The 27,848-nt window shown below is 40.4% G+C and overlaps 1 protein-coding gene and 1 long non-coding RNA gene across 3 annotated transcripts in view; one reads left to right on the top strand and one right to left on the bottom strand.

Moving 5' to 3' along the window:
• LOC103279952 (B-cell receptor CD22) overlaps nucleotides 1-22,987 on the top strand; it is a 29,051-nt gene extending 6,064 nt beyond the window's left edge. For both annotated transcript variants that reach the window (XM_008117318.2, XM_062962267.1), the window contains 12 exons: nucleotides 2,096-2,506; nucleotides 4,366-4,662; nucleotides 4,972-5,232; nucleotides 6,390-6,653; nucleotides 7,331-7,600; nucleotides 9,643-9,906; nucleotides 11,252-11,515; nucleotides 12,312-12,411; nucleotides 14,193-14,256; nucleotides 15,485-15,642; nucleotides 16,100-16,184; nucleotides 21,380-22,987. In XM_008117318.2, the coding sequence (XP_008115525.2) occupies nucleotides 2,096-2,506; nucleotides 4,366-4,662; nucleotides 4,972-5,232; nucleotides 6,390-6,653; nucleotides 7,331-7,600; nucleotides 9,643-9,906; nucleotides 11,252-11,515; nucleotides 12,312-12,411; nucleotides 14,193-14,256; nucleotides 15,485-15,642; nucleotides 16,100-16,184; nucleotides 21,380-21,541 (2,600 nt within the window). In that variant the 3' untranslated portion in view covers nucleotides 21,542-22,987. The remainder of the gene's footprint in view (nucleotides 1-2,095; nucleotides 2,507-4,365; nucleotides 4,663-4,971; nucleotides 5,233-6,389; nucleotides 6,654-7,330; nucleotides 7,601-9,642; nucleotides 9,907-11,251; nucleotides 11,516-12,311; nucleotides 12,412-14,192; nucleotides 14,257-15,484; nucleotides 15,643-16,099; nucleotides 16,185-21,379) is intronic.
• Nucleotides 22,988-23,043: 56 nt separating this feature from the next.
• LOC134293744 (uncharacterized) lies at nucleotides 23,044-24,158 on the bottom strand. The gene is made up of 2 exons (XR_010000706.1): nucleotides 23,958-24,158; nucleotides 23,044-23,537 (listed from the first exon to the last, which is right to left on the bottom strand). It is a non-coding gene; the product is annotated as an uncharacterized LOC134293744 (long non-coding RNA).
• Nucleotides 24,159-27,848: the final 3,690 nt, after the last annotated feature.

Genomic DNA, 27,848 nt, shown 5'->3' with positions numbered 1-27,848 from the left:
GATATATAATGCTAATATTGTGCTATGCTAATAATATAATATATTGTATGTACATACAGGTGCTCCGAGTCCCCTTCGGGTTGAGAAGGGCAGGATATAAATGTAGTAAATAAATGAATAAATAAATAATTTTTGACTTAGGCTCGCCCAAAGTCTGATATAATAATAATAATAATAATAATAATAATAATAATAATAATAATAATAATAATAATAATGCAGTAGAGTCTCACTTATCCAACATAAACGGGCCAGCAGAACGTTGGATAAGCGAATATGTTGGATAATAAGGAGAGATTAAGGAGAAACCTATTAAACATCAAATTAAGTTATGATTTTAAAAATTAAGCACCAAAACATCATGTTATACAACACATTTGACAGAAAAAGTAGTTCATTACACATTAATGCTATGTAGTAACTACTGTATTTACGAATTTAGCACCAAAATATCACAATGCATTGAAAACATTGACTACAAAAATGCGTTGGATAATCCAGAACGTTGGATAAGCGAGTGTTGGATAAGTGAGACTCTACTGTAATAATAATAATAATAATTTTATTTTATACCCCGCCCCATCTCCCTGAAGGGACTCGATATGACACAACAACAACAACAACAATCCTAATTAACTTGACTATCTCATTGGCCAGAAGCAGGCCCACGTTTCCCATTGAAATCCTGATAGGCTTATATTGGTTAAAATTGTTTTCATTTTTAAATATTGTATTGCTATTTCGTTGTTGTTGTTGTTGTTGTTGTTGTTGTTGTTTTGCATTACAAATAAGACATTTGCAGTGTGCATAGGAATTTGTTGGGGTTTTTTTTCTTTCATATTTATTTATTTATTTATTTATTTGCTACATTTATATCCCACCCTTCTCACCCCAAAGGGGACTCAGAGCGACTTACAAATTAAATTTACATACAATATTTTATTATTAGTATAGTACAATACTGGTAATAAATTACTATATTGTACTGTATCAATATATTGTAATATTATTAGTAATATTACATGTAAAATAAAATATATAATTATTATTATTATATTGTATTATTAGTATTATATCGTATTACAATATAATATTATGAACATTATATGTATATACAATATGTTATAATTATTATATATTATTGTAAATTATATTGTGTATATCTATATATATAAATGAGTGATGGCATCACGGCAACCCACAAAATAACAAAACTACAGGCCCCCCAACCTTGAAATTTGACAACACAACCCATCATCCACGCCTCTAGGTTGATACAACAAAAAGAAAAGAAAAATAAAGTCCTAATTAGAGGGAGAGCAATAATTGTTGTTATCCAATTGCTGCCAGTTTAGAGGGCTAATCTCTGCCTACTTGGTCTCCTAGCAACCAACTCAACCAAGGGACAGCCAGGGTTCAGTTAGGGGACAGTTAGACTTAGTCCTCACTTAGGCTTCTTCCACAGATTATCTAATTTGCACTGGATTATATGGCAGTGTAGACTCAAGGCCCTTCCACATAGCTATATAACCCATTTATAATCTTATATTGTCTGCTTTGAATTGAATTATCTTGACTCCACACTGCCATATAATCCATTTCAGTGTGCAGTCAGACACAACTGGACTTAATGTCAGGAGAAAACCTTTACCCTTTACCTTAACTACCACCAGTTCCTCAATACTTTATTTCCCATACAACCATACTTCGCCACAGCAACATGTGGCCGGGCACAGCTAGTGTGTATGTATGTGTGTGTGTGTATATATATATATATATATATATATATATATATATATATATATACACACACACACACACACACACACACACACACATATACATATGCATGCATGTATTATCATACAAATGATAATTCGGCCCCTCAACAGTCTGAAGGATTGTGGAGTGGCCCTCTGCTTTAAAAGTTTGAGGACCCCTGGTCCAGAGCATTTGTGACTCCAGATTTTCTGACCAATATAGGAGATGCCTAGGTTAAATTTCCTTTGGGTGGGAGAACATTGTGAAAACCTACTCATTCTTTTTTGTTTGTTTGTTTTCTGGTTGAAATATCTCATGAGCGTTGCCATTGCAGGTGTTATATGTGATGATAATCCACTAAACATCAGTCCCAGTTTCCTGACGGCCTGGAAGGGATCCTGTGTGCTGATTCCATGCCAGATCAAGTTAGGACATCCTATCCCTAAACTCAACAACATCTCTCTGATTTGGTGGTACAAGCCTGTTTGGTATCTTAGCCCGAAAGATTATAATGGTGTCATGTTGTACAATGGCTCTACAACTTCAATAAATCATACAAGCCCAGCAAGTCCCCCTTTTCAAGATCGGGTGAGGTTCACTGGAGATTTACACAATGGAAACTGTAGTTTGAAGATTTCTCAACTCCAGGAAAGTGATACTGCTATGTTTGGAGTAAGACTTTATGTCTTTGCGCAATATCGATCTACCATGAAGTGGTTTCTCAACACTACTATTACTGTTTCTGGTAAGAATCTTTTGGATATTCTCTTCTTGCCTTCTCACAGCATCCCAAAGTGATCACCTCATTGAAAGGAACACATACTTTTTTCAGTGTTCACAATAAAGTTTGAACTGGTGATTTTCTATACTGGAATAATAGTTTCCATTATGTAGCTTCATGAGGAACCCTCATAAAGTTCTCTTAGAGTGAAGAATATGTTCACATTTACGCTGAACATTTAACACAATTTAAAACAGTTTCAAAGGGGTATTGAAAGAAGTGGTTTTATTGGACAGGTAATTACATAGGAAATTCTGGAACCAGTTTGAGGAAAGGATGTGAGGACACAAATCAAAGAGCACTGATACACATTAAGGGCTTTTGATTGTGCACTTTTGTGTGAGTTTGTTGTCTAGCTGTCACAGTTTGAATCTGGCTTTGAACTGTAGTAAATGATTAGTGTAGGCAGAGCCTGATTTTTATTTATTTATTTACAGTATTTATATTCTGCCCTTCTCACCCTGAAGGGAACTCTGGATGGATCACATTGCACACATATAAGGCAAACATTCAATGCCATAACATAGAACAGAAACAGAGACAGAGGCAAGCGCGGGCTGGCCTCGAACTCATGACCTCTTGGTCAGAGTGATTTGTTGCAGCTGGCTGCTAACTAGCCTGCGCCACCGCCTGGCCTTATTTTTCCAAGGACTCCCAATGTTGGGAGACAAAAACACATCTCAGGCTACTGAAATAATCACTGCACACATGTATATTTGTGCCCTTTTTCTATATACAATCTTATATGCTATTTTTAATTTTTTCTTGATATGTTTTATCTTATTTTTCCTAATAAATGGGAAAAAGATCAGGTCAGGGGTGTTGTGGTTTTTAACTTGGAATATATTTAATGGTTTTAAACTGGGAATTTTAAAAATAATGTTTATATTTAATCTTGTTTTAATGTTTGTATATATGTATATTTTAAATTTTATGCTGATTAGGCTTGTGCAAGTTGGCGGGAGTGCAATACGTTTTTGTTATCCAAATTTTGTTGGGTACCCAGATTCATTTTTGGGAGCCTCTTGAACAGGGCCGTAGCCAGAATTTTTTTCGGGGGGGGGGGGTTGAAATTTTCTGGGGGGGGGGTTTAACCCCTTGCACACACCCCTCCCCTCTACAAACCTGTCAATATCTGCTTGAGAGAGTGCCTGGAGGGACTCTTAATGTTTTGTGTCTCATAGACTTAGCATGGGGATTTGGTTAACCAGTTAAAATTCATGAGTAAACCAGGTTTTTTTTTATAACCTGAAAAATTTCGGGGGGGGGGGGGGTTGAACCCCTAAAACCGCCCCCTCGCTATAGGCCTGCTCTTGAATATTGACTAATAGAAAAATCTGTTTTTGGCTAGGCAGCTGAAAGATACAGGAAGATCCAGCCAGCTGATGGCAATGGGGAACTTACAGGGCTCCCCTTTCCATTCCTTTCCTTTCTTCCTTTCAAGAGAGTCTGGGTTTGAGGAATGGGGTTAATGAATCATGCGCCGTGAACTCCCAAATAGAAGGGAAGGGAAGAAGCCATGCCTGGCAGCCACATGGGCAGTTTTGGGCAAGAGAAAGCATGGTGGCTGAGCCTCTACCATTACAACCAATCAAACAAGTCAGATTGGTAGAAGGGACGGACCAAAAGGAATCTATGCACAAGCCTAATGCTGATGTTTTTATGTTAAGCTGCTTTGAGTCTCCTGCAGAAGAGATAGAGTGATGTATAAATATAATAATAATAAATTAATAATAATAATAATAATAATAATAATAATAATAATAATAATTTTTTTTTAAAAAACAGTTGGTCGGCATTTCCCCTTTATCTTCTGGTTTCAGACTCGCCTCCAAAACCCAAAATAACATTTAGCCGCCAGCAAATCCAAGAAAAAGAGAAAACTTATGTGACTTGTTCTGTTTCCTACCATTGTCCTGATGAACCAGTAATGGTGATTCTCACTGGTTTGGAAGAGGGGCGCATGATTCCCCAAAAAGCTATTGAAAGGAAAAGAGTGGCCCAAACATATCTGAGTTTCATGCCAACTTGGAAGGATCACAGAAAGCAGCTGACATGTCTGCTAAAAAGCCATAATGGGACAGAAATTTCCCGGGATGCTGTGGAACTGGATGTGAAGTGTGAGTATCTCTCTGGTGGGGAAGGAGGAAGTGGGACCTGTGAGGCTCTGTGAAAGAACTTTCTGTCTGAAAAAAGTGCAGGAACACTCAACACTTACTACGTTGTGAATGTTGAATGCTGGTTTTTTCTCATTTCAAAGGCAGCTACTTGGATTAATTTGTATGCTGCTGAGAATCATATAGTTGGAAGAGACCACAAGGTCCACTCCAGTTTAAATTTAAGGATCTTACATCCATTTGCTTTCTCATTTTTATACAACATATTTAATTTTAATTTTATTTAATTTTCTGTACATTGTCTTGTTCCAGATGCTCCTCGGGGAGTTCAATTGACTGCTACACCTGGCATCACAGTCACAGAAGGGATGAAGCTATCTCTCAAGTGCTTAGTCAATAGCAGCAACCCAGCTGCGTCTTACCAATGGAAGAAGAATAATGGCATCATCTACTATACTGAAGATAAAATAGAATTTCATTCTGTACAAGAGGAACATTCTGGTCGCTATAAATGTATAGCTGAAAATCAATTTGGAACGGTTGACTCAAATGAACTTAATATAGATGTTCAATGTGAGTTGATTCACTGGTCTGTTGAATGATGCCTCTTGACCCATTGGTTACAAAGTATATATCTACAGTGTAGAATGAATGCAGTTTGATAACAATTTGACGGCCATGGCTAAATGCTATGGATTTATAATTTGTTGAATCACCAGCACTATTTAACAGAGAAGTCCTTGTAAAACTACAGCTCCCATGAAATTGCAGCATTGAGCCATGGCAGTAAAGTGGTGTTAACCTACATTCATTTTACAGTGTAACTCCACCCTACGATCTCTGATGTTGGCCTCTTCTGTTTTTTAGTATCCTTTTCATAATAATAGAGTAAACTAAATGTAATTAGACTAACAAATACAGTCAAATAATAAATGCAATAATAAATAGAGTAAAATACTTCAGAGACTTTTTAATATTTTCTATATCTATATATATAAAAGGGTAATGGAATCATGGCACCGGACAAAACAACTAAACTAAATGCCCTACAACCTCGAAAATGGACAGCACAACCTCTCATCCATGCCTCTATGTTTATACAACAAAAAGAAAAGAAAAGTATAATTAATGCAGGGTAGAAAGCAGATAATCATGGCTAGCATTCTGTATTACCATTAATATTTTCCAGTTTTTAAATAAGGTGCCTCTCCCAGAGGCCTAAAATCACAGGTGGAATAATAGCAAAAATTATTTGCCATGTCCTCTGGTGTGTGAAAGAGCTTTAAAAGTAATAATAATCATCATTATCACTGAAAAATGTGGATGAGGTTGCACGGGGAAAGTACCTCTGTGTGAGAGCAATAGTGAGCTACTTGGGGCACTCTAAATTTATTTATTTACAGTATTTATATTCCGCCCTTCTCACCCCGAAGGGAACTCAGGGCGGATCACATTATATACATATAGGGCAAACATTCAATGCCCAAATACACATAGAACTGAGACAGAGACAGACGCAGAGGCAATTTAACCTTCTCCTGAGGGGATGTTCGATTCTGGCCACAGGGAGGGAGCAGCTGCTTCATCATCCACTGTGACGGCACTTCCTCATTCCAATGTCATAAATTAGTTAAATTTGCCTCCCCACTTTATAAGTGGTACCTTATTTCCTACTTGATAGATGCAACTATCCATCTATGTAAATTCCACCTTTCTTTTTATTCACTCAGATCCACCTAAAGAAACCAAAGTTCAATGTCCATCATGTGGAAACATCAGGGAGAAGAACCCAGTGGTCTTACAGTGCTCTTCGAAAGGCAATCCTTCCATCCGTCGCTATGAATGGTTCAAACATAGTGAACAATCTAAAATCAGCATGCAGAAGGAGCTGCGTTTTAAGGCAGTCCAGCCCAGCGATTCCAACACTTATTTTTGCAAAGCCTACAATGGCATTGGAAATTCGACATCTCTTCCTTTCACGCTGGATGTTCAGTGTAAGTGAGCATGGGTTCTGGAGGTACATGGTTTATAGCTATCTTGTGGGACTTGCAAATGGTTTTGGACTACAACACCCATCATCCTGACCATTAGCCATATTTTCTGGTGAATTTTTTCAGCAGCAGTTTCGTGTCTAGAGATATTATAGTCATAATACAAAGTATTTGTGGCTAGATCTGGAATGAACGCCTACAATCCATTAATATTACAATGGACTTGGTATTGATGGAGACAAAAATTGTTGGAGCTGGCTGTTCCTTTTGAACAGATGAGTGTGAAAAGAAAAATGCATTTTCAGAGAAGGAAAATGCAGCAAGCCCAAACTCATGGGGAGAAGGAATAAGAATATAATCCCAGAAGGAAACACATGGATGCCATTAAGAGGATTCTCTGTCTGGGTGTTTTTTTAAGTGTTTAACTATTCTCACTCGAGAATTTCAAAGTGTAAGTAAATAAATAAAAATGTGAACTAAATTTTTGAAATGGTCCTTAAATTTTTAGAAGACTCTATTATGGAAAAAAAGCATCCATTTTTACCCATAGTGGGCACACCCAGGGTACATCAGGTTGTTTATCTTTATCCTAAAGACTCCTTCCTGCTCATCTCAGGTGGAATATACATTTGCTATAATATTATAACACAAATAAATATATTGATGTGATTTTTTTCCAGATGGCCCCAAGGACGTCCAGATTGACATTTTAAATCTCTTTCCCATAAAAGAAGAAGATATTATCACATTTAACTGCTCCGTGGGCAGCAGTAACCCCAAAACAAACACATACAAGTTGCTTAACTCAAGAGATGTGCCTGTGAAGTCAACGACTGAGTCAAACTTAATAACCTTCCCTGCAAAACCTGGACCTATCACTTCTTACAAATGTGAAGCATGCAATGATATTGCCTGTACTCAATCTCCAGAAATCACTGTGGATGTACACTGTGAGTAATTCTATTTTATTTCCTGATTGTATCATTTTGAAATGCAACATGCTCATAGGGAATTGGGGAGGTCATGGGAGGACAGTTGCATAAATTCAGTATTCAGTGCATGGGGCTATATAGCTTCACTGCCTCATAACATATCAGTCATCAGGTTAAACTGCTTAGCTGCTGAACTTGCTGACCAAAAGGTTGATAGTTTGAATCTGGGGAGTGGAGTGAGCACCTGCTGTTAGCTCCAGCTTCTGCCAACCTAGCAGTTCGAAAATGTGCAAATGTGAGTCGATCAATAGGTACCGCTCCGGCGGGAAGGTAACGGCACTCCATGCAGTCATGCCGGCCATATGCCCTTGGAGGCGTCTATGGACAACGCTGGCTCTTTGGCTTAGAAATGGAGATGAGCACCAACCCCCAGCATGGATCGGCTCTCCTGTCTCTCTTGGAAGGGAGTTCCCACTAACCACGCTTGAGTGGGTGGTGGGACAGATATAATAATAATAATAATAATAATTTTATTTTTATACCCCGCCACCATCTCCCCAGAGGGACTCAGGGTGGCTCACAGATATAAAACAAGCATATAGTGGTATCAAATACAAAAAACACACAAATAAAATTAAAAGGCATAAAATAAAATCTCAATAGAAGGCCCTACCCAGTAGATTGTAGATGTTAACATATTCATAGGAAGAGATATAGCCCTTCAGATAACGTGGACTGGAGCCATATAGGGCTTTGCAGGTCAAAACCAGCACTTTGAATTGTGCCCAGAAATGTGTTAGCAACTAATATTGCTGTTGCAACAGTGGAGTTGTACACTCCCTGTAGCCAGCCCCATTTAGTAGTCTGGATGCTGCTATTTGGACAAACTGAAAATTTTGAGCACTTTTTAAAGGTATCCCCTATGTAGAGCTCATTACAGTAGTCCAACTGTGATATTACCAGTTGCATATTTGCGTTTTGTATGCCTAAACCACCCTGAGTCCCTTTGGAGAGAGAGGGTGAGTTAGAAATACATTATTATTTTATTATGACACAGCAAACAAGATAGACATGCTGGATTTCGTATCACAAAATCACAAGTCGAACACTTCCCAAGTGTCTAGGACTGTGTGATGTATTTTTGGATGATGCATGCAGATCCCAGTAGGGTGGCCTTTTGCAGTTAGCAGATCATAATTTTGTCAATATCTATTGTTTCCAAATGCCGGCTGAGATCTTTTGGCACGGCATCCAATGTGCCGATCACCACCGGGACAACCTGCACTTGTTTCTGCCAGAGTCTTTGAAGTTCAATCATTATTATTATTATTATTATTATTATCATCATCATTTGCAGCAGAAGTGCGGTAGGGTAGGTTTATGAGCTATGTGGAAGTATGTGTAATGCAACCATAAATTGGCAAATTGGTGCAATTATGTGCGCAAAGGGACTTGGGATAGCAAGGGTATTCATGCCAGTATGCAGCTGCTATCAATGACTGTATGGCTTCTGTGGAAAAGTGGCTTTGTGCGATAAAGTCCTGTGGCTCTGCCTAGTGTAGGTCTGCATGCAGAACTATGACACTATTGAGCCATACAAAAATGTAGCTAATGGTCTTCAAGTGCTATAACAATATTTTTGATCACGAAAGTTTTCGATACTGTCTAGCAAAGCAGTGGACATTTTTTTTTAAGCCCTGTGTGAAACATTGATCCATGGATTTACCACAGTGGAATCTTCATGCATTGGATCCCCAAGTGATATTGTTTTGGGAAGGAAAATTCAAGGTTCTGGACAAGTGAGTGTCTCCATGGCCGGGCTGTGGTGCAGGCTGTTGAGCAACCAGCTGCAGCCAGCTGCAACAAATCACTCTGACCTAGAGGTCATGTGTTCGAGGCCAGCTTGGAGCCCCACGTTTGTCTTGTCTTTGTTCTATGTTAAGGCATTGAATGTTTGCCTTATATGTGTAATGTGATCGGCCCTGAGTCCCCTTCGGGGTGAGAAGGGCAGAATATAAATACTGTAAATAAATAAATTTTTTGTCTATTCATTCCCACAGTTGCCCCCAAGGAGGTAAGAGCTGTACGGCAGCCATCAGGACTGATTGACGAAGGCGCCATTGTGAAGCTGAGTTGTGAAGTGGGAAGAGCAAATCCTGAGGAACTTACCTATATATGGTACAAAGATACAGATCAGGTGCTCTCTGAAACACCCATACTGACCATCCAGAAAGTGACTTCAAGAGCTTCTGGCAATTATCACTGCAAAGCCAAAAACAGTGTGGGCATAGTATCTTCCTCAGCTGTTTTGCTGGATGTCCGTTGTGAGTAAGAAAATAAGAGAATTTGGTAGATGTGTGTGCATGTGCATGTGCATTGAAGGACTTCATCAGACGGAGCTGGGGAGAAAAGGGGGAATGAAGGGGAAATTATCTTCTTTGCATGTGGACTCTTCTTCTTTGTGTGGTGCTCCATCTTAAAGTATCTGCGTAGGGGAGATAAGAAATTGTTCTTAAGACAGACACCACTTCTTTCCATGGGGTCTTCTCCTTTCCTTCCCAGTCTCCTTACTCTCAGTTGCAGAAGACTGAAACCTACAAAGCACTAGAACTTACTGGAGTTGTTTTTTTAAAAGGGGTGGGGTTATATAGCTACCATTAGCACAATTTTGAAAGCCAAGATTACTATGAAGGAGAAATAACAAAGTAAGGATATTTTGAAATTTTGGTATTCCTAACGGTTAAATTAATTTAAAAATTCCAGTATCAGGATTTTTGGAGAGAAATGTCAACCACCCATAGGAAAGGCCATTACTCCATGCCACTGAAGCGATTCAACGTGGGCAAATTTGACAAATCCCATTCCATGTGTTCCTCCCCCCTTTTCTTTATACCATTGGTTCTTTACCGGTGGGTCCCCAGATGTTTTGGCCTTCAACTCTCAGAAATCCCAACAGTTGGTAAGCTGGCTGGGATTTCTGGGAGTTGTAGGCCAAAACATCTGGGGACCCACATGTTGAGAACCACTGCTTTACACTTTTTAAACAGACAATGGTTCTTTTCTCCCACCCTGGACATATAGTCCACTTGCTTCATGACCATCAGATCCTCTGAAGAACCCAGCCACAGATACAGGCAAAATGTCAGGAGAAAAATGCTAATAGAACAAGGCCATACAGCCCAGAAACCACACAACACTCTATTTAGATTTTGCTTATGTGCAGTCTAAAAGGGGGAAAGAAAAAGAATTGGATGCTTGAAAGGACAACAGTTTCTACTCCATCCCTCTCCAAAGGTCTCGGAAACATCCTTATCTAAAGTAGAAAGTTCAAGAGCGAAAAAGAGTGTGTTTCCAAACAATCCAAACAATAGAGGGGATCTGAATCCTAGAACCAAGTTGTAATCTAATGCTGAACTCCTGTATCACACTGGCTGTATTTTACCTTGATTTAAATCCTGTTATTAATCCTGATTATAATAGACTCATTCAATCACTCACTCACTCACTCAATCAATCAATCAATCAAACCTACGTGTCAACTGATCATGCAAGAACTTCTGGTGTAGGTCTTCTCTAGTTGAAACTAACCAACTCATTTCATCCTTGTAATCTTGTGGAGAACATAAAAGACAATTGCTCATTTGCAATTCTTTCTTTTCTCTCTGGCAGATGGGCCCAAAGACATCCACGTGTCCCTGAATCTTCAGGAAGCTGTCATTGAGGGAAAAGATGCTTTGCTGCAGTGTAAAAACACTGCCAATCCTTCAGCAAATGTTTATAAGTGGTACTGGAATGGAGAAGAGATGGCTCAGAAGAATACTCCGGTCCTTGAACTCCGAAAAGTCCAGGTTGGGCAGTCAGGAGATTATTCTTGCAAAGTGTCAAATCAAGTGGCAGAGGGGCAGTCACAGCCTATGGCCCTCATTGTATACTGTGAGTAGTTCATAGCAACAGAATGTCAACATTCTTTGTTTAGGACCTGTAATGTTTGAAATTATGATGAATTTATGCCGTTATGCCTTATTGATATATCAATTCTGTAAAGCCATATTGATCCAATTCATTGGGCCCGGGCTGTGGCGCAGGCTGGAGAGCAAGCCAGCTGAAACCAGCTGCAATGAATCACTCTGACCAGGAGGTCATGAGTTCGAGGCCCGCTCGGAGCCTATGTTTGTCTTGTCTTTGTTCTATGTTAAAAGGCATTGAATGTTTGCCTATATGTGTAATGTGATCCGCCCTGAGTCCCCTTTGGGGTGAGAAGGGCGGAATATAAATGCTGTAAATAAATAAATAAATAAATAAATAAATAAATAAGTGATAGATATTATTTATGCACTTGATGTTTCTGAGCGAATGGGAATTTGAATAGAGTTAGATATGAACTGTTGACTTGAGATGGTACAGCTTATCCTTCAAAAAAGGTGCTGAGCTTTAGGAATATTTTGGGACCCAAGGCTTTTCCTACACTAGTCTTGGAGTAGTCTAAAGTCCTGAAAATTACAGCCTATGATAATCTGTACTGTACTTTTGAATACATTTCTTCTATCTTTAAGTGGGACTTATTTTGGAGTTAGCCAAGATTTGTGGCTGGCACAGGGCCAGAACTATTTCTGCACAAAGATATCATATGTGAACTTTGTACAGGTTAAATTGGGAGCAAGAATAAAGCTTTTCAAGGTTATTTCCAGGACTTGCAAACTGTGTCCACTTTTCCTTTTGTATCATATAGATAGCAGAGCTACAGTGCTGAAACGTTCCTTGATTGGTTTGGGCACAGTTCTTGCCTTACTTGCCTTACTGGGATTGCTGGCCTACGTTCTGTGGAGAAGGTAAGTGATGGTTTGGGAGCTATGGGAAGTGAGAGTGTTGGGAGAGGGAAAGTGATGGTACACCCACTATGAATAAAGATAGAGCTGTCTCTAGCTGCATTTCATTTAAAGCAGCGGTTTTCAGCCTGTGGTCTATGGACCACCAGTGGTCCACAAGAACTAAAATATGCTCCACAGCCTCATCATTACTACTACAAATAATAACACAGCCCAACCAATTTTTTTTCTCTTGGTGTTTTTGTTTTTGGCCTGTTCCTGGGGTTATTTGCAGTGCTGATTCAAAAAATTGCATTGGATAGATTATTAAATATGGTTTTCCGTGGGCGAGCAGATGGCGACTACTGGATGGCATATGTTCTGTATCAGAAGCTAGAGCTGATGTGGTCTATTCAATGCAATTTTTTAAATCAGTACCACAAATAACCAAATAAAATCTAAAGTTGATTTGTAACCCTACTAATGTTGGAGCATGGTCCCCGGTTAAGTAGTTTCTGGTCAAAAACGGTTGGGAACCACCAGAGCCGGCCCTAGGTATTTTTCAAGTGTAGGCGAACAGAATTTTGGCGCCCCCCCCCAAACCAATCACTGAAAAATAAAAGTGTTGGATAAGTGAAAATGTTGGATAATAAGGGAGGATTAAGGAAAAGCCTATTAAACATCAAATTACATTATGATTTTACAAATTAAGCACCAAAACATCATGTTTTATAACAAATCAATAGAAAAAGCAGTTCAATACATGGTAATGTTATGTAGGAATGACTATATTTGCGAATTTAGCACTAAACATTGAACAGGGATATAGAGCAGTGTGGACTTAGATAACCCAGATAGCCCTCAGTATTTAAAAAAATCTCTAAAATCAGGACAATAAATAAACAACAACACTCTGAAAACAGAAGAAATCCAGACAGTAAACAATCAGGGACAGCTAACACCTCCCCAAAAAAGATTCTCCCAGGCAAGAAGAAGCCAGGCCTTGAAGCCACAGGGCCATTAAATGCTAATCAAGGTGATTAATTACAACATTCACACCTGCTTCAAAGAAGACTTCTTTCTCCCACCCTGGACTTTCTACAGATATATAAACCCCACATACCTAGCTTCCAAGTTCCCACAGACCTCACAATCTCTGAAGGTCCCAAAGGTGGGCTCACGTGGTGTGAAGGCGGGCCCGCGCTGGCCGGAAGGCCCAGCGCGGGGCAGTGGGAGGAGACTTGAAGGAGAAGGAGGCGGAGAGTGGCGCCCTCCTCCCAGGACGATGGTGCCCCCGGGTCGATGGCGCCACAGGCAAATGCCTAGTTCGCCTTATGGTTGGACCGCCTCTGGGAACCACTAATTTAAACTAATTAAAATCTAATGCTACCAAGGGGAATCATATAGCATGGAATATATTTGATGGAAACTGCTCCTACTGTCTTCCTCAATCATGACTAGTCACTTCATTTCCAATGCTGAGAATTTTCTCTATAGTAGGAAAAAGCTTACTGCGGCCCAGGGCTGCTTGTGGCCTTAGTAGAGCATTTGCTTTACAAAATTCCTTTTCCTGATGGAAACTAAAAAAGGCAAATTAATGGTTGGTATGAAGCAATATAGCAGCCTGCCTTTGAAAAACTATGCTGGACTTTGTGACTAAGACAACTTTCCTAATGGATGTTTGCACTCCTAAATGTACCAGTCACACAATGGGACATCAAAAATGGACCCCTGGCAGTCCTTTAGTGAATTTCTTCACAAACTAACCAACTGGAATATAATCTGTCCTTTTTCTTTCTCTGCAGGAAGAAAAATATTGATTCAGATACTGGTGGAACACAGAGATCTGGTTCATTTTTTGTAAAGAAGGTTAAGTAATCTATTGGTTCAACTGACTTCAGTACAATGTTGGGAGAGGAGGGTTGTGGCTTGAGCTGATCACAAACAGAGATAGGAATAATTCAGTCCACTTGATGTTCTTGGACCCGGTGGGATTAACCAGTCTGGTCTATGGTGAGGAATACTGGGATCTGCAGTCCAACAATATCTTGAGGTCTGTTGCAATCTCACACCAGACCTAACTGGTCATACTTATGCTTGTCTGCCCAGGAAAAAAAATGCTCCAATTTTATCTCTGACAGTGCTACACCCATGGAACCTTTTTCATAAGAATTAACCAAAAAGGTCTCACAATTTGTCAAGGATGGAGTAGGAATGGTCTTGTAATGTTACAACTGGTCGACTTCCCTTTCTGCTAAGCCAAACCTATAATTTATTAAATAGAATTACTCCATGCTTTCCAATGTAAAATTCACAATATGGTGTACAAAATAGATGCATCAATTATCCTAGTAGATGGGTATAAAACAGTGGTTCTCAACCCGTGGGTCTGCAGATCTGGTTAACTGGCTGGGATTTCTGGGAGTTGTCGGCCAAAACACCTGGGGACCCACAGATTGAGTACTATTGGTATAAAAACCCAAACCAAACCACCATGGGCTAAAAATGTGTTGAATCAAGGGTTTCTTGCATTGTTTTCCTTGCTAGGAAGTTGTTATATGCTAGGAGCCCTGGTGGCAAAGTGCATTAAAGCACTGAGCTGGAGACCGAAAAGTCCCAGGTTCAAATCCCGGGAGCGGCGTGAGCGGCCACTGTTAGCTCCAGCTCCTGCCAACCTAGCAGTTGGAAATCATGCAAATGTGAGTAGATCAATACGTACCGTTCCAGCAGGAAGGTAACGGCGCTCCATGCAGTCATGCCGGCCACATGACCTTGGAGGTGTCTACGGACAATGCCGGCTCTTCGGCTTAGAAATGGAGATGAGCACCAACCCACAGAGTCAGACATGACTGGACTTCATGTCAGGGGAAACCTTTACCTTTACTAGAAGAGATTTAGACTATTAATAATGTGAATGTGGTAATATCTGATATTTTAATATAATGCTCTGTAACCTATCTATTTTCTTTAATGTGTGCCTTGCCTTTCCTCATAAGAGTTCATGTTGGTTAATGATAAATTCGTGGACTCTGTGTACAGAAAATAAAACCTATCCCCTCCCTCCTGGCAGAAGAGTAAATGTCATTTTGTTCCCTAGACCAAGGGAGAAAGGTTGTGCAATAATAACAACAGAGAGAATGAAGTGAGAGCAGATGGCTCCGTTGGATTCCTGAACCAGGGTTCGGAAGGTTCCGTTACTTATGCGACTGTCCAGTTCCGTTCCAACCTGTCTGAGGATCGTGTGGTTTATTCCAGGTATAAATTATGCTTTGCAAGGTAAAAGGCCATAGGAAAAGAATAAGTTCCAATTGGATAGACTCAATGAAGGAAGCCTGAGTCTGCAAGACTTGAGCAAATATGTTGATGACAGGGGACTTTGTGACATAATGCTGCTCTCCTGCCCCATTAGTAGCACAATGGCCTTCAATATTGTACATTTCCAACACTGCATTATTGTGAGACTTCCATAATCTTAACTGTTCTGTGACAACACTTCTGGTTGAGTGGTAGACCTCTGCCTTCCCACTTCTGCTGCTCTTGACTTAAGATAAGAAAATCAAATAGTGTCAGTTACAGTCTCAATGGAGCAACCTACATAAAGTAAAATGTTGACACAGACAAATGATCTATTATACCTCCTGGGGTCATCGATAAATCATTTTGCACACATCTTCTAATATATTTCTAATCATAATGTTTTGATTCCTTGTAGTATCAATCAACCCAAACCGGCTGTTGATCCCTCAGATACAAGTGACATCTACAGTGTGGTAAAGAAACCTGGAAACACCACAACGGTATGTATTTAGTTTGCTAAATATTGCGGGTGGCATCACAATTCCTGTGGCCTCCTACTTCCTGTATTCTGCAAAGAGGTGAAATGGGTGGGTGGTCCATGAGGAAGAGAGATCCAAAGTCAATCCTGATGAACATTTTGACATTATATTGTGGTTTTAGTCACTTACATTAACAAGACCAGTTATACATGAACTGGGCAACCTTCTCCAACCCATCACCTTTTAGACATTCAACTCTCATAATCCGTGGTCAACTCACATCCTGGAGGTGATGAAGAGAGTAGTAATCCTGCCTTTCTGGTATTGAGCTGGGGAAGACTGACTTACACTTTGATAAGATCCAGCATTAGATCTGCATATCTCTACCCTGCAGAGAGCACTGAACATTGCACCAACTCTCTATTTAGCAGTGAAAGTTTCATCACTATTGTCTTATTTTTAATATTGAGGTTTGCAATCAAACAAGGAGGAGTAAGACAATGGAATAGGAGACTCCTCCTTTGGAGTTTATTTATTTATTTAATTACAGCATTTATATTCCGCCCTTCTCACCCTGAAGGGGACTCAGGGCGGATCACATTACACATATTAGGCAAACATTCAATGCCTTTTAACATAGGACAAAGACAAACAACAACATAGCTCTGAGCGGGCCTCGAACTTATGACCTCCTGGTCAGTGATTCATTGCAGTTAATTGCACTGGCTTGCTCTCCCGTCTGCGCCACAGCCCTGGGCTGTAAATGGTTCACAATATTTTTCTCTATTGTCTCAAATTTGGTCTGACTGTGGCATCATTTCACATTTCTGGATGAATGAAGGCTGGTACAAACTATGAATGAAACAATGAAAATGGTCCCCATTCCTATTTATTTGTTACTCCTTGCATTCATAGTATTCAGTATTTAATTTTGTTTGAGTAACTCAAACAATGATGATAATACATAAGATGCTGCACTGATTCAGTTTCCTCTTTTTGATGCACTTTGTGAGTGCAAATTACAAGAAACTGGCATCCTTGAAATAAAATCATTTGTCTAAAAAGGATGAACATGTGCTTCCTTTTCACGGCCCAGATAGAATCTCTGCAGAGCGGAACAGGGTCCCAGGGGCCCTGGCTGTTCACATCTTTGCCTGATACATTTGTGATCTTTTATTTTTGTATGGCTGTTGTGTTTTTATTAGTTGTATGAGAAAAAGAAATTCAGTGGGTAAAAATCTTCTCACCATAGAGCAGTGGTCCATGGACCACCAATGGTCCCCAAGAACTAAAATATGGTCTGCGGCTTCACTGTTACTACACTGTTGCAACTAGAGTGACTGGTCTCGTGAATCCCTCTTAATAGTACTGAGGCAACGGGGATGTCAGGAGGGGAGAGGCTGACTACTCCCGATAGATGTGACAATAATCCTCCTGACTGTTGCTTCTCCTCCTCCTCCCTCCCTCTGAGCGGAGCCATTCCATGTGGTACCTGGAAGCAGGGGTCGCCTTAGTGTTTTAGTTTTTAGGCCTGTTCCTGGGGTTATTTGGGGTGCTGATTCAGAAAATCACATTGGATAGACTACACCAGCTCTAGATTATTAAATATGGTTTTCTGTGGGCGAGCAGCTGGTGACTACAGGATGGCATGTGTTCTGTTTTGTAAACTAGAGCTGATGTGGTCTATCCAATGCAATTTTCTGAATTGGCAACCCAAACAACCAAACTGAAACTAAAGTTGACCAAAAACTGTACTTTTGGTACTAATGTTTGAGAGTGGTCCCTGGTCAAAAAAAATGTTGGCAACCACTGCCATAGAGAGATGGAGGAGGGATTTATAATATCTCTTAATGCTGTCATTATTAGGTGCCTTTAGGACAATGTGGATTTATGGTCATCTTATTGGGGCCCCTGGTGGCACAGTGTGTTAAAGCGCTGAGCTGCTGAGCTTGCGGACCAAAAGGTCCCAGGTTCAAATTCCAGGAGCAGAATGAGCACCCGCTGTTAGCCCCAGCTCCTGCCAACCTAGCAGTTTGAAAACAAGCAAATGTGAGTAGATCAATAGGTACTGCTCCAGCAGGAAGGTAACGGCGCTCCATGCAGTCATCCCAGCCACATGACCTGGAGATGATTATGGACAAAGCCGGCTCTTCGGCTTAGAAATGGAGATGAGCACCAACCCCCAAAGTCGGTCATGACTGGACTAAATGTCAGGGGAAACCTTTACCTTTTTTATTGTAGGGTCTTCTTTGAAAGATTTATTCAGAGGAGGTTTGCCATTGTTTTCCTCTGAGGTTGGAAGACCTGTCTGAGACCAGCCGGTGGATTTCTTTGAACAGAGATTGAACCATTATCTTCCAAAATCCTAGTCTAATTCTCAAGCCATTATTTGACATGGCCTGTCCTGTGTTAAGTGCCTATGTACAGTCAGTTCCATAGATTCTGCATCCATGGTTCAAATATTCATGGCTTAAAAATCTTCCAGAAAAAAAATGTTCCCAAAAGCAAACCCCGATCCTGCCATTTTATTATGGCGCATCCAATGGCACAATGGGTTAAACCCTTGTGCCAGTAGAACTGCTGACTGAAAGGTCAGTGGTTCGAATCCAGAGAGCGGGGTGAGCTCCTGTCTGTCAGCTCCAGCTTCCCATGTAGGGACATGAGAGAAGCCTCCCACAAGGATGGTAAAACATCAAACATCCAGGCGTCCCCTGTGCAATGCCCTTGCAGATGGCCAATTCTCTCACACCAAAAGTGACTTGCAGTTTCTCAAGTAGCTCCTGACATGAAAAAGATTATACCTCTGTATATAATGAGACTTGACTATCCACAGATTTTGGTATCTGTGGAGTGTCCTGAAACCAAAAACCCAGTGGATGCCATAAAAATAAAACAATAAAAATATTGGAGAACTCTAAAGCTTTTGTCAAGATACAAAATAACTGGAAATATGCCTATTTTAAGTAGCCTTCATACATTCAAATGAGAAAATCTGTAAGTTTCCCAAAACACAAGCTGCTGTCTCTTTGAAAAGTAAAACTGATTGAAACAAGAAAATGTATACTTCTGCTTTTCTTAAACTAGAACGTTGTTGGTCGTCAGTTTTGCCGAGAAAGTCATGTAAAATGCATAGGGGATGTTTGCTAATGCTATTATCATCACAGGGAAGTAAAAGAATCCCTCAGTGCTGAAATTGTACATTTTGTCAATACAGATTCTACTACCGCAATGAGTATGTGAATAGCAGCTGACACAGACAACTATTTCATATTACCTATACTAGTAGTAAAACTAAATTTACCATGTGACATGTAGCTTTTCAAAATTCTATTGTATAGCACACACATGAAAAATATGTAGCCCTCCAAATCTTAGACTGCAACTCCCACCAATCCTATCCAGCACAGTCAATAGTAACTCCTGATGGGAGTTATCCTTTGGGCTGCTACACATTTTGTGTTGCAGCCAATATTTGAGAAGATTTGATACCTGACAAACAGCAGGGGTCAGTATATGACAAGATCATTTCCACTTGCAATAAAAATCATATTATATTTTATAATTGATTCATTCATCAATCCATTCTGAGTGGTTAAATCTAAAAATCTGAAGTGAAGGCATAAATAGAAGCATTCTTTTGGAGCCAGGGTTCCCACAAAACACTGTGTTGGTAGTTAGTGAAATGCTATGAATGCATCTACATTGTGGAAGTAATGCAGTTTGATACCACTTTAACTGCCATGTTTTGATGCGGTGGAATCATGGGAGTTGTAGTTTTACAAGGTCTTTAGCCTTCGGTGCCTATGAGTGCTTGTTCCCCTCCAAACTACAAATCCCACGATTACATAACATGGATCCATGGCAGTTAAAGAGATATTAAATTGTCGAGGGCTTTCATGGCCGGAATCACTGGGTTTCTTTGAGTCTTTTGGGCTGTATGGCCATGTTCCAGAAGCTTTCTTTCCTAATGTTTCACCCACATCTGTGGCAGGCATCCTCAGAGGTGTGATATTAAATTGCTTTAATTCTACAATGAAGTTGAGCCCTATGTTATGATTACTTGTGTCCCATTAACTTTTTAGAGCAGGGGTCCCCAAACTAAGGCCCGGGGGCCGGATGCGGCCCTCTGAGGTCATTGACCTGGCCCCCGCCCTCGGTTTTATAATATAATATATTGTATATACATATAATATTTATAATAATCTTATAATGTAATACAATATAACACTAATAGTATTACCATATAATAATATCAATTATATATTCTATATTACATGTAATACTACTAATAATATTACAGTATAGTGGTATAGTTCAATATAGTAATATATAATGCTAATATTGTGCTATGCTAATAATATAATATATTGTATGTACATATAATTTGTAAGCCACTCTGAGTCCCCTTTGAGGTGAGAAGGGTGTGATACAAATGTAGTAAATTAATGCAATAAATAAATAAATAATAAATAAATACATTTTAGACTTAGGCTCGCCCAAAGTCTGAAATGACTTGAAGGCACACAACAACAACAACAACAACAACAACCCTAATTAACTTGACTATCTCATTGGCCAGAAGCAGGAGCACACTTCCCATTGAAATCCTGATAAATGTATGTTGGTTAAAATTGTTTTTATTTTTAAATATTGCATTGTTCTTTCGTTGTTCTTGTTGTTATTGTTTTTGCACTACAAATAAGACATGTGCAGTGTGCATCGGAATTTGTTTGTATTTTTTTTTTCAAATGATAATCCGGCCCCTCAACAGTCTGAAGGATTGTGGACCGGCCCTTGGCCTAAAAAGTTTGAGGACCCCTGTTCTAGAGAATGAGATAACAAACATATGATGTTTTCAAACAGGATTGACAAGAGGCTATGGATCAGTGGTCCATCTCTGGTCTTCATTAGGAGCCCTTTGGCCTTTTCTTAAAGATCCAGGATTCACTTTTAGACACAGTGTCCATTGGGAGATTCACATTTCAATAGTAATACCATCTATTTGTAAGATAGTGATTGGTGACAGCTGATAGCTCCCATATCAATAGGGCAGTGAATCCACTCCAGGTTTAGAAGAACTATGCAATTTCCTGAAGGTATGTAGAGAAAAGCTGCGTAAGATATGTTTGAGGATTTTAAAAACTCTAATACTGCGAAATTGATATAATCCATTGTTCTTACCACTAAACTATGGCTTTTCCTCTAAATGTATTTAGGGAGACACCAAGCATGACTATGAGAATGTGGACAAGATGGAAGAGGAACTACACTACTCTTCCTTGGTGAACCTGGCTCCACGACCTGGTCCTACCTATGGAGACTCAGAGACAGAGTCTGAATCAGAGGACAGCATTCAGTACGCTTCACTGAAGCACTGAACTTCTTGACAGTTATGGGTCCCAGATATGTTCTTTCCACAAGAAGGATTATCAGTGGGTTAGAGTTCATTTTCGCTTCAAGTGTGCCTTCAAGTCATTTCTGACTTATGGAGACCTTAAGGGGTTTTCTGGGCTTGAGAGTGTTCGACACACCCAAAGGCACCCATCTTACATTGTGGCTTTTGCAACTCAGAAAAGTTTGAGAGAGAGAAAGAAGATATGACTGTATCCAGAGACAAGCAAGGTTGGGCCTAAGATATCTGCTGTCCTATCATGGTCAGTGGAGGAGATGTGGCTCCTGGGAATGTTGAATTTACTGAAGAGTGTCAGGATCCAATGGGAAAGATCTATCTTCCTTATCCAATCCAATGAGAAACATCTACTGATGCCTTCATTCTACTCAACAAGCAAATCTATTCTGTAGGAACATTAGAAACTAATGTGATATCCATTAGATGCCCATTTATACCAATTTGATTTATGTTGACCAGGAGGAACTCTTCAGGCCAAAGAGCTTTTGTGATCATGTAATGATCTGAACAAGCCACGAGTTGGGCTGGGATCTTCTTCCAGTACTGTGTATGCTTCTACACACCTTACAAATACCTTCAGTTTAGCTACTCCTAGACTGTATCCAACATGCCTGGAGAAGCTAAGATACCACCTCAGAAACCTCTCTTTGTTTCTGAGATCAAAGAGGTATTTTGCCATAAGGATGCATTGTTTCCTTGTAGAAACACAGGCACTTATACTATCCAGTTCAGCATGTGTTTGTAACAGGGGTGACCAACTTTGCAAAGGGAGGTTAATTTGCTCCTTTTCAGTTCCTTCAAGGGCAGTTGTTTCCTCCAAACTCACCCAACAATGGCATGTTGCTCCCAAGAAATTCTCAACCCATTTTACTTTTGGGTTGAAAGCGGTACCCCACCCTTGACATACACTGTACTCATCTTTTAAGCTTTTGTATGAGCACAATCATATTCTCCAAAGCTCTGAACAGCTCTTCCTGCTATTCCTTCTAATGCAGTTCCATTGAGCATGCCAAACTTTGACCTGTAAATCAGATTCTCTCCAACTGACATGTTCCCCTTAAGCTAGGTTTGTAGTGCTATGAGCCCTGGTTTTTCAAAAGCCAATAAAACATCTGGTTCTAAATATAATTATTCCATGTTCGTATTTTCTCTGTATTACAGTGTAATCGTTCTGACATCATGACTATTCACAGTGTTTGCTTTCAACTCCAGCTACAGTATTGATTGAACAAACAGTAATATCCCATGTTTTGCAAAACATGCCCTCAGCCTTCTTCATAGTAACCAAATGCATATTCTTTGTCTCATTTAGCAGAAATGGTAATGATTTGAAAGGCAACTTTGCTGTATGTATTTACTATATATCACATATTTTTCTTCTGATACTTCTAATAAACATGTTTATTTATTGTTAGTTACATTTACATCCCACCTTTCCTCCAATGCTGTCAAGGACAGAACGCCACAAGATCAAAGATAACAGAGTTTATTGGATTTACAGAACTCAAAATGCCCGTAAAAGACAAGGGCAAGGCAACTTTAGCCTTTAAAAACAAAAAGGGGCAAGAAAAACGTTCAAAAGATAAACCGGATTAAACCGGAGTTTAATCCGGGTAAAATCAAAACAGCTTGCTTCAGCCTGGGGAAAAACAAACAGAAGCTGGGAAACAAAGAGTTCAAAAGAATGCAACTAATTGGTAGCAGATGCCTCTCTGCTGCCAGCACTATGTTTTGAGTAACTAGGAGTCACTCCTTCACACAGCAAGGCAAATTTCCAATACAAACTCAGCAGCCAAGGATTGAAGCAGTAGCGTAGTCCCAGTTCGTTCCGTAGGTCGAGAGGCAGAATCAGACGTTTGCAGTTTTCCAAGTTCAATAGGAGAAAGCGAGCCCGTAGTCAGTTTTCAGTCCGTAAATCCAGAGTAGCAGATGGCGTCCGTCAAGAAGACGACGGAAGGTCAAAGCTATTGAGATTAAGCAGAGGTTTTGCACAAACAAAAGCCCACACAATTCCTCCCGCCGTCTGAACCCAAATTCCAAAACAACTTACGTATCAGCACACGAAAACACACCAGTCTTCAGGAAAGCGTCCCACACAGATCCCAAGCGTTCGTCCAGATTACCTTGCCCAACGCAATTTGCAATTGCTCCCAAGCCTCATTTTATGCCAGTTACAAATCCTCATCACTATCAGCTGCCCTCCTTAACCCGGGCGTTTCCTCATCACTTTCCTCATCAGAGCTGGAACACCTCTGACTACGCCCCACAGCATCCCCAGCTGTGGATCCCGTCCCATCCCTCCAGCTTGTCCATGGGTCTAATCCTGAAGGTCCCCATTCATCTTCCATCCCATTATTGCCAGTGGCACCCAACTCCTCCCTTACCCGAGTCCAATCCATCTCATCCTCTTCCGAGCTAACCAGCTCTTCCTCCATTCTCTCCGTGAACCCCTTAAAAGACTCTTCGTCAGATGGTTCTGCAAAGATATCTCGCAGCCTCTTTCTTTCTCGCTCCTCGAGAGTATCTGACTCTCGAGGAGTCTTACGTCCACGTCTGCCAGAAGCAGAGCCATGAGGCTCAATCATAACAAATGCAGTATGTATCACTTCTTATGTATAATTATTTATCTTTAGAGCAGCAACCTTGTCTCAGATCTTTAATGGAGGAATCGTGATTCTCCAGATCTTGTTGATTACCAACTTATAGCAACATGGTACAGTGTGTTAAAGTGCTGAGCTGCTGAACTTGCGGACCGAAAGGTCGCAGGTTCAAATCCAGAGGGTAGAGTGAGCTCCCGCGGTTAGCCCCAGCTTCTGCCAACCTAGTAGTTCAAAAACATGTAAATGTGGGTAGCTCAATAAGTACCACTCCGGCGGGAAGGTAACAGCGCTCCATACAGTCATGCTGGACACGTGACCTTGGAGGTGTTTATGGACAACGCCGGCTCTTGGGCTTAGAAATGGAGATGAGCACCAACCCCCAGAGTTGGTCACGACTGGACTTAATGTCAGGGGAAAACCTTTACCTAGCCTAACTAATGTTGAATAATCCTGAGAGTTGCAGTCCAACAGATGAAAAAATGCATGATTGCTACCCCTTTCCAAATTATTTAAGCCTAATACAATTGTTGGTCCCAACAGAAGTATGTTCATTAAATCATTGTCAATATTTATTTAAACCCTAATGCAATGATTCTCAACCTGTGGGTCCCCAGATGTTTTGGCTTTCAGCTCCCAGAAATCCTAACAGTTGGTAAACTGGCTTGTATTTCTGGGAGTTGTAGGCCAAAACACCTGGGGACCCACAGATTGAGAACCACTGCTCTAATGATTTAATGGAAATACACTAGTCAGTGAGCCCCGGTGGTGTAGTGGATTAAACCACTGAGCTGCTGAACTTGCTGACCAAAAGGTCGGTGGTTCAAATCCAGGGAGTGGGGTGAGCTTCCACTGTTAGCCCTAGTTTCTGCCAACCTAACAGTTCGAAAACATGCAAATGCGAGTAGATCAATAGGTACTTCTCTGGCGGGAAGGTAAAAGTGCTCCATGCAGTCATTCTGGACACTTGACCTTGGAGGCATCTACGGACAATGCTGGCTCTTTGGCTTAGAAATGGAGATGAGCACCAACCCCCAGAGTCGGGCATGACTAGACTTAATGTCAGGGGAAAACCTTTACCTACATTAGTCAGTAATCATTCTGCAGCATATTTTGCTATAGTTTTTCAATGAACATCTCATAGAGTCTCAATCAATTCAACATAGTTTGTGGCAGGTGCCAAAAATGAAGTTTCTGGAATATAACAAGTACTTTCAAAGTACGTACCAAACAATTAAAAAGGAAATAACACTTTCAAACCAGGAACAGATTTTTTTCCAAATTTTGTTACACAACGTTGTATGTTAGGAAAAGCTGAATCAACCTTTCTCTGATGGGCTATTGTAGAATTTCAATTGAATATTTCTGCCATTTTATCTCGTTGCATGAAACAGTTCCTTCCCAAAATACTCGACAATGACATCACTGCCAGTCAGAGCAAACCGTTCTAGAATGAGATGGTAAAAGGTCATAATGCAGTATATTGCAGCACTATGTGAATTAATTTATTGTAAAACATATGATGCCCAACCTTAATAGCATTAAATTTAATGAGATTTAATGAGAGGGAGCCTAGGTGGTGAAGTGTGTTAAAGCGCTGAGCTGTTGAACTTGCAGACTGAAAGGTTGCAGGTTCAAATCCCGGGAGCGGAGTGAGCACCTGCTGTTAACTCCAGCTCCTGCCAACCTAGCAGTTCAAAAACATGCCAATGTAAGTAGATCAATAGGTACTGCTCTGACGGGAAGGTAACGGCGCTCCATGCAGTCATGCCCATGGCCACATGACCTTGGAGGTGTCTACGGACAACGCCGGCTCTTTGGCTTAGAAATGGAGATTAGCACCAACCCCCAGAGTCAGACATGACTGGACATAACGTCAGGGGAAACCTTTACCTTAAAAAGAGGGAAGGAGTCCTTTCTATTTTCTTGGGGGGGGGGCAGGAGAGAGGAGTGGAAAGTTTAATTTTCTGTTCACTTTCAGGAACTTCAGTCATGTCTATTCTACTGTCACAAGAGCATTTGTCTATGTTTCTTAGGTAACAGACATCTTTTGCAACAGGTCTCGCTAGTCTTCTTCAGAGGCCCCTCAACACTTCTGCATTTTGAACGTGAGAGGTTGGGTAACAATATTTTTTTTAAAATAAAGAGACATTAATGAGTTCCAGGAAGCTCCAGAATTGGCACAGCTGGACACATTTAACAAAAATGCAAAACAAACACTTTTTCTTTTGAACTGTGATGCCCAGAATTGGACACAGTATTCCGGGATAACAGAATACAAAGGCAACCATGATTTCCCTTGATCTAGACACTAAACTCCTTTTGATGCAGCGTAAAATCCCATTGGCTCTTTTAGCTGCTGCATCACACCTTTTGGTCATGTTCAACTTGTCCACAAATACCTCAAGATCTTTCTCACATGGACTGTTGTTGAATCAGGCATCATCCATCCTGTATCTTTGCATTTCATTTTTTCTGCCTAAGTGTAGTATCTTACATTTGTCCTTCTTGACATTCATTTTGTTAGTTTTGGCTCAGCTCTCTGTTAAGGTCATTTTGAATTTTGATCCTGTCCTCTGGAGTATTAGCTATCCCTCCTAATTTGGTGTCCTTAGATGTCTTAAACCTAGGCCGTATTGTCTCCCCTCACCTCAAACAGTGACTTCTCAATTGCTAGAATTTTATTTATAAAGGCCCATGTAGGATCCAAAATACTCTTCATATGCTCAGGAGGAAATAACATCATCAATTTTAATGTCTTTATTGAATGGCAATGGTGCAGTTGTCTGAGTTCTGCTTGGTGGAGATTGTCTATGACCACAACCATTCTAAATATTTAGAATGTGTATTTCTTTTAGGTATTGATTTATCATGTCAGAAGTGAATTGAGAATATAGTTATAATTTATAGAAACCACAAACAACATTTAAAACTTGGCATTATACTAAATGTCATTTGACTAGAAGCTGGCCACTTGGAGTGCCTCTGGTGTCACTGTAAGAAGGTCCTCCATTGTGCATGTTTCAGGGCTCAGGTTGCATTGTAGTAACTGGTCTGTAGGAGCCTCCGATGGCCTAGGGAATAAAAGCCTTGTGACTTGAAGGTTGGGTTGCTGACCTGAAAGCTGCCAGGTTCGAATCCCACCCGGAGAGAGTGTGGATGAGCTCTCTCTATCAGCTCCAGCTCCATGCGGGGACATGAGAGAAGTCACCCACAAGGATGGTAGAACATCCAAACATCCTGGCATCCCCTGGGCTATGCCCTTGCAGACAGCCAATTCTCTCACTCCAGAAGCAACTCCGGTTGCTCCTGACAACAAAATGGTCTGTGGTTTGCTCTTCTCCACACTCACATGGCGTGGACTCCACTTTGTATCCCCATTTCTTAAGATTGGCTCTGCATCTCATGTTTCTTCTCGGTGTTTGGCTTATATTACTGAGGCAAATAAGCAGTGTATTAGCTACTCACTCCCAATGTCTTTCCCCCCAGAACTGACCTCAGAGTAGATGTCATGGTTCTAAAAAATGATTTTTGAGAATACATCTGTACGTCTCTTTTTGAGGGCTTCTTTTTGCATCAGTCGACCAACAAAAGCTTTTCTTGGTGAGAAGGTTTGCCTTCCTATAGCCTTCCAGAGCAGGGTTAGGAATATCTTTTGGGCCTTGTTGATGTTTTGGA

Source organism: Anolis carolinensis, unplaced genomic scaffold (genome assembly GCF_035594765.1).
Source record: "Anolis carolinensis isolate JA03-04 unplaced genomic scaffold, rAnoCar3.1.pri scaffold_10, whole genome shotgun sequence".
NCBI classification, from domain to species: Eukaryota; Metazoa; Chordata; class Lepidosauria; order Squamata; family Dactyloidae; genus Anolis; species Anolis carolinensis.
This window is presented reverse-complemented; position numbering and strand designations above follow the sequence as displayed.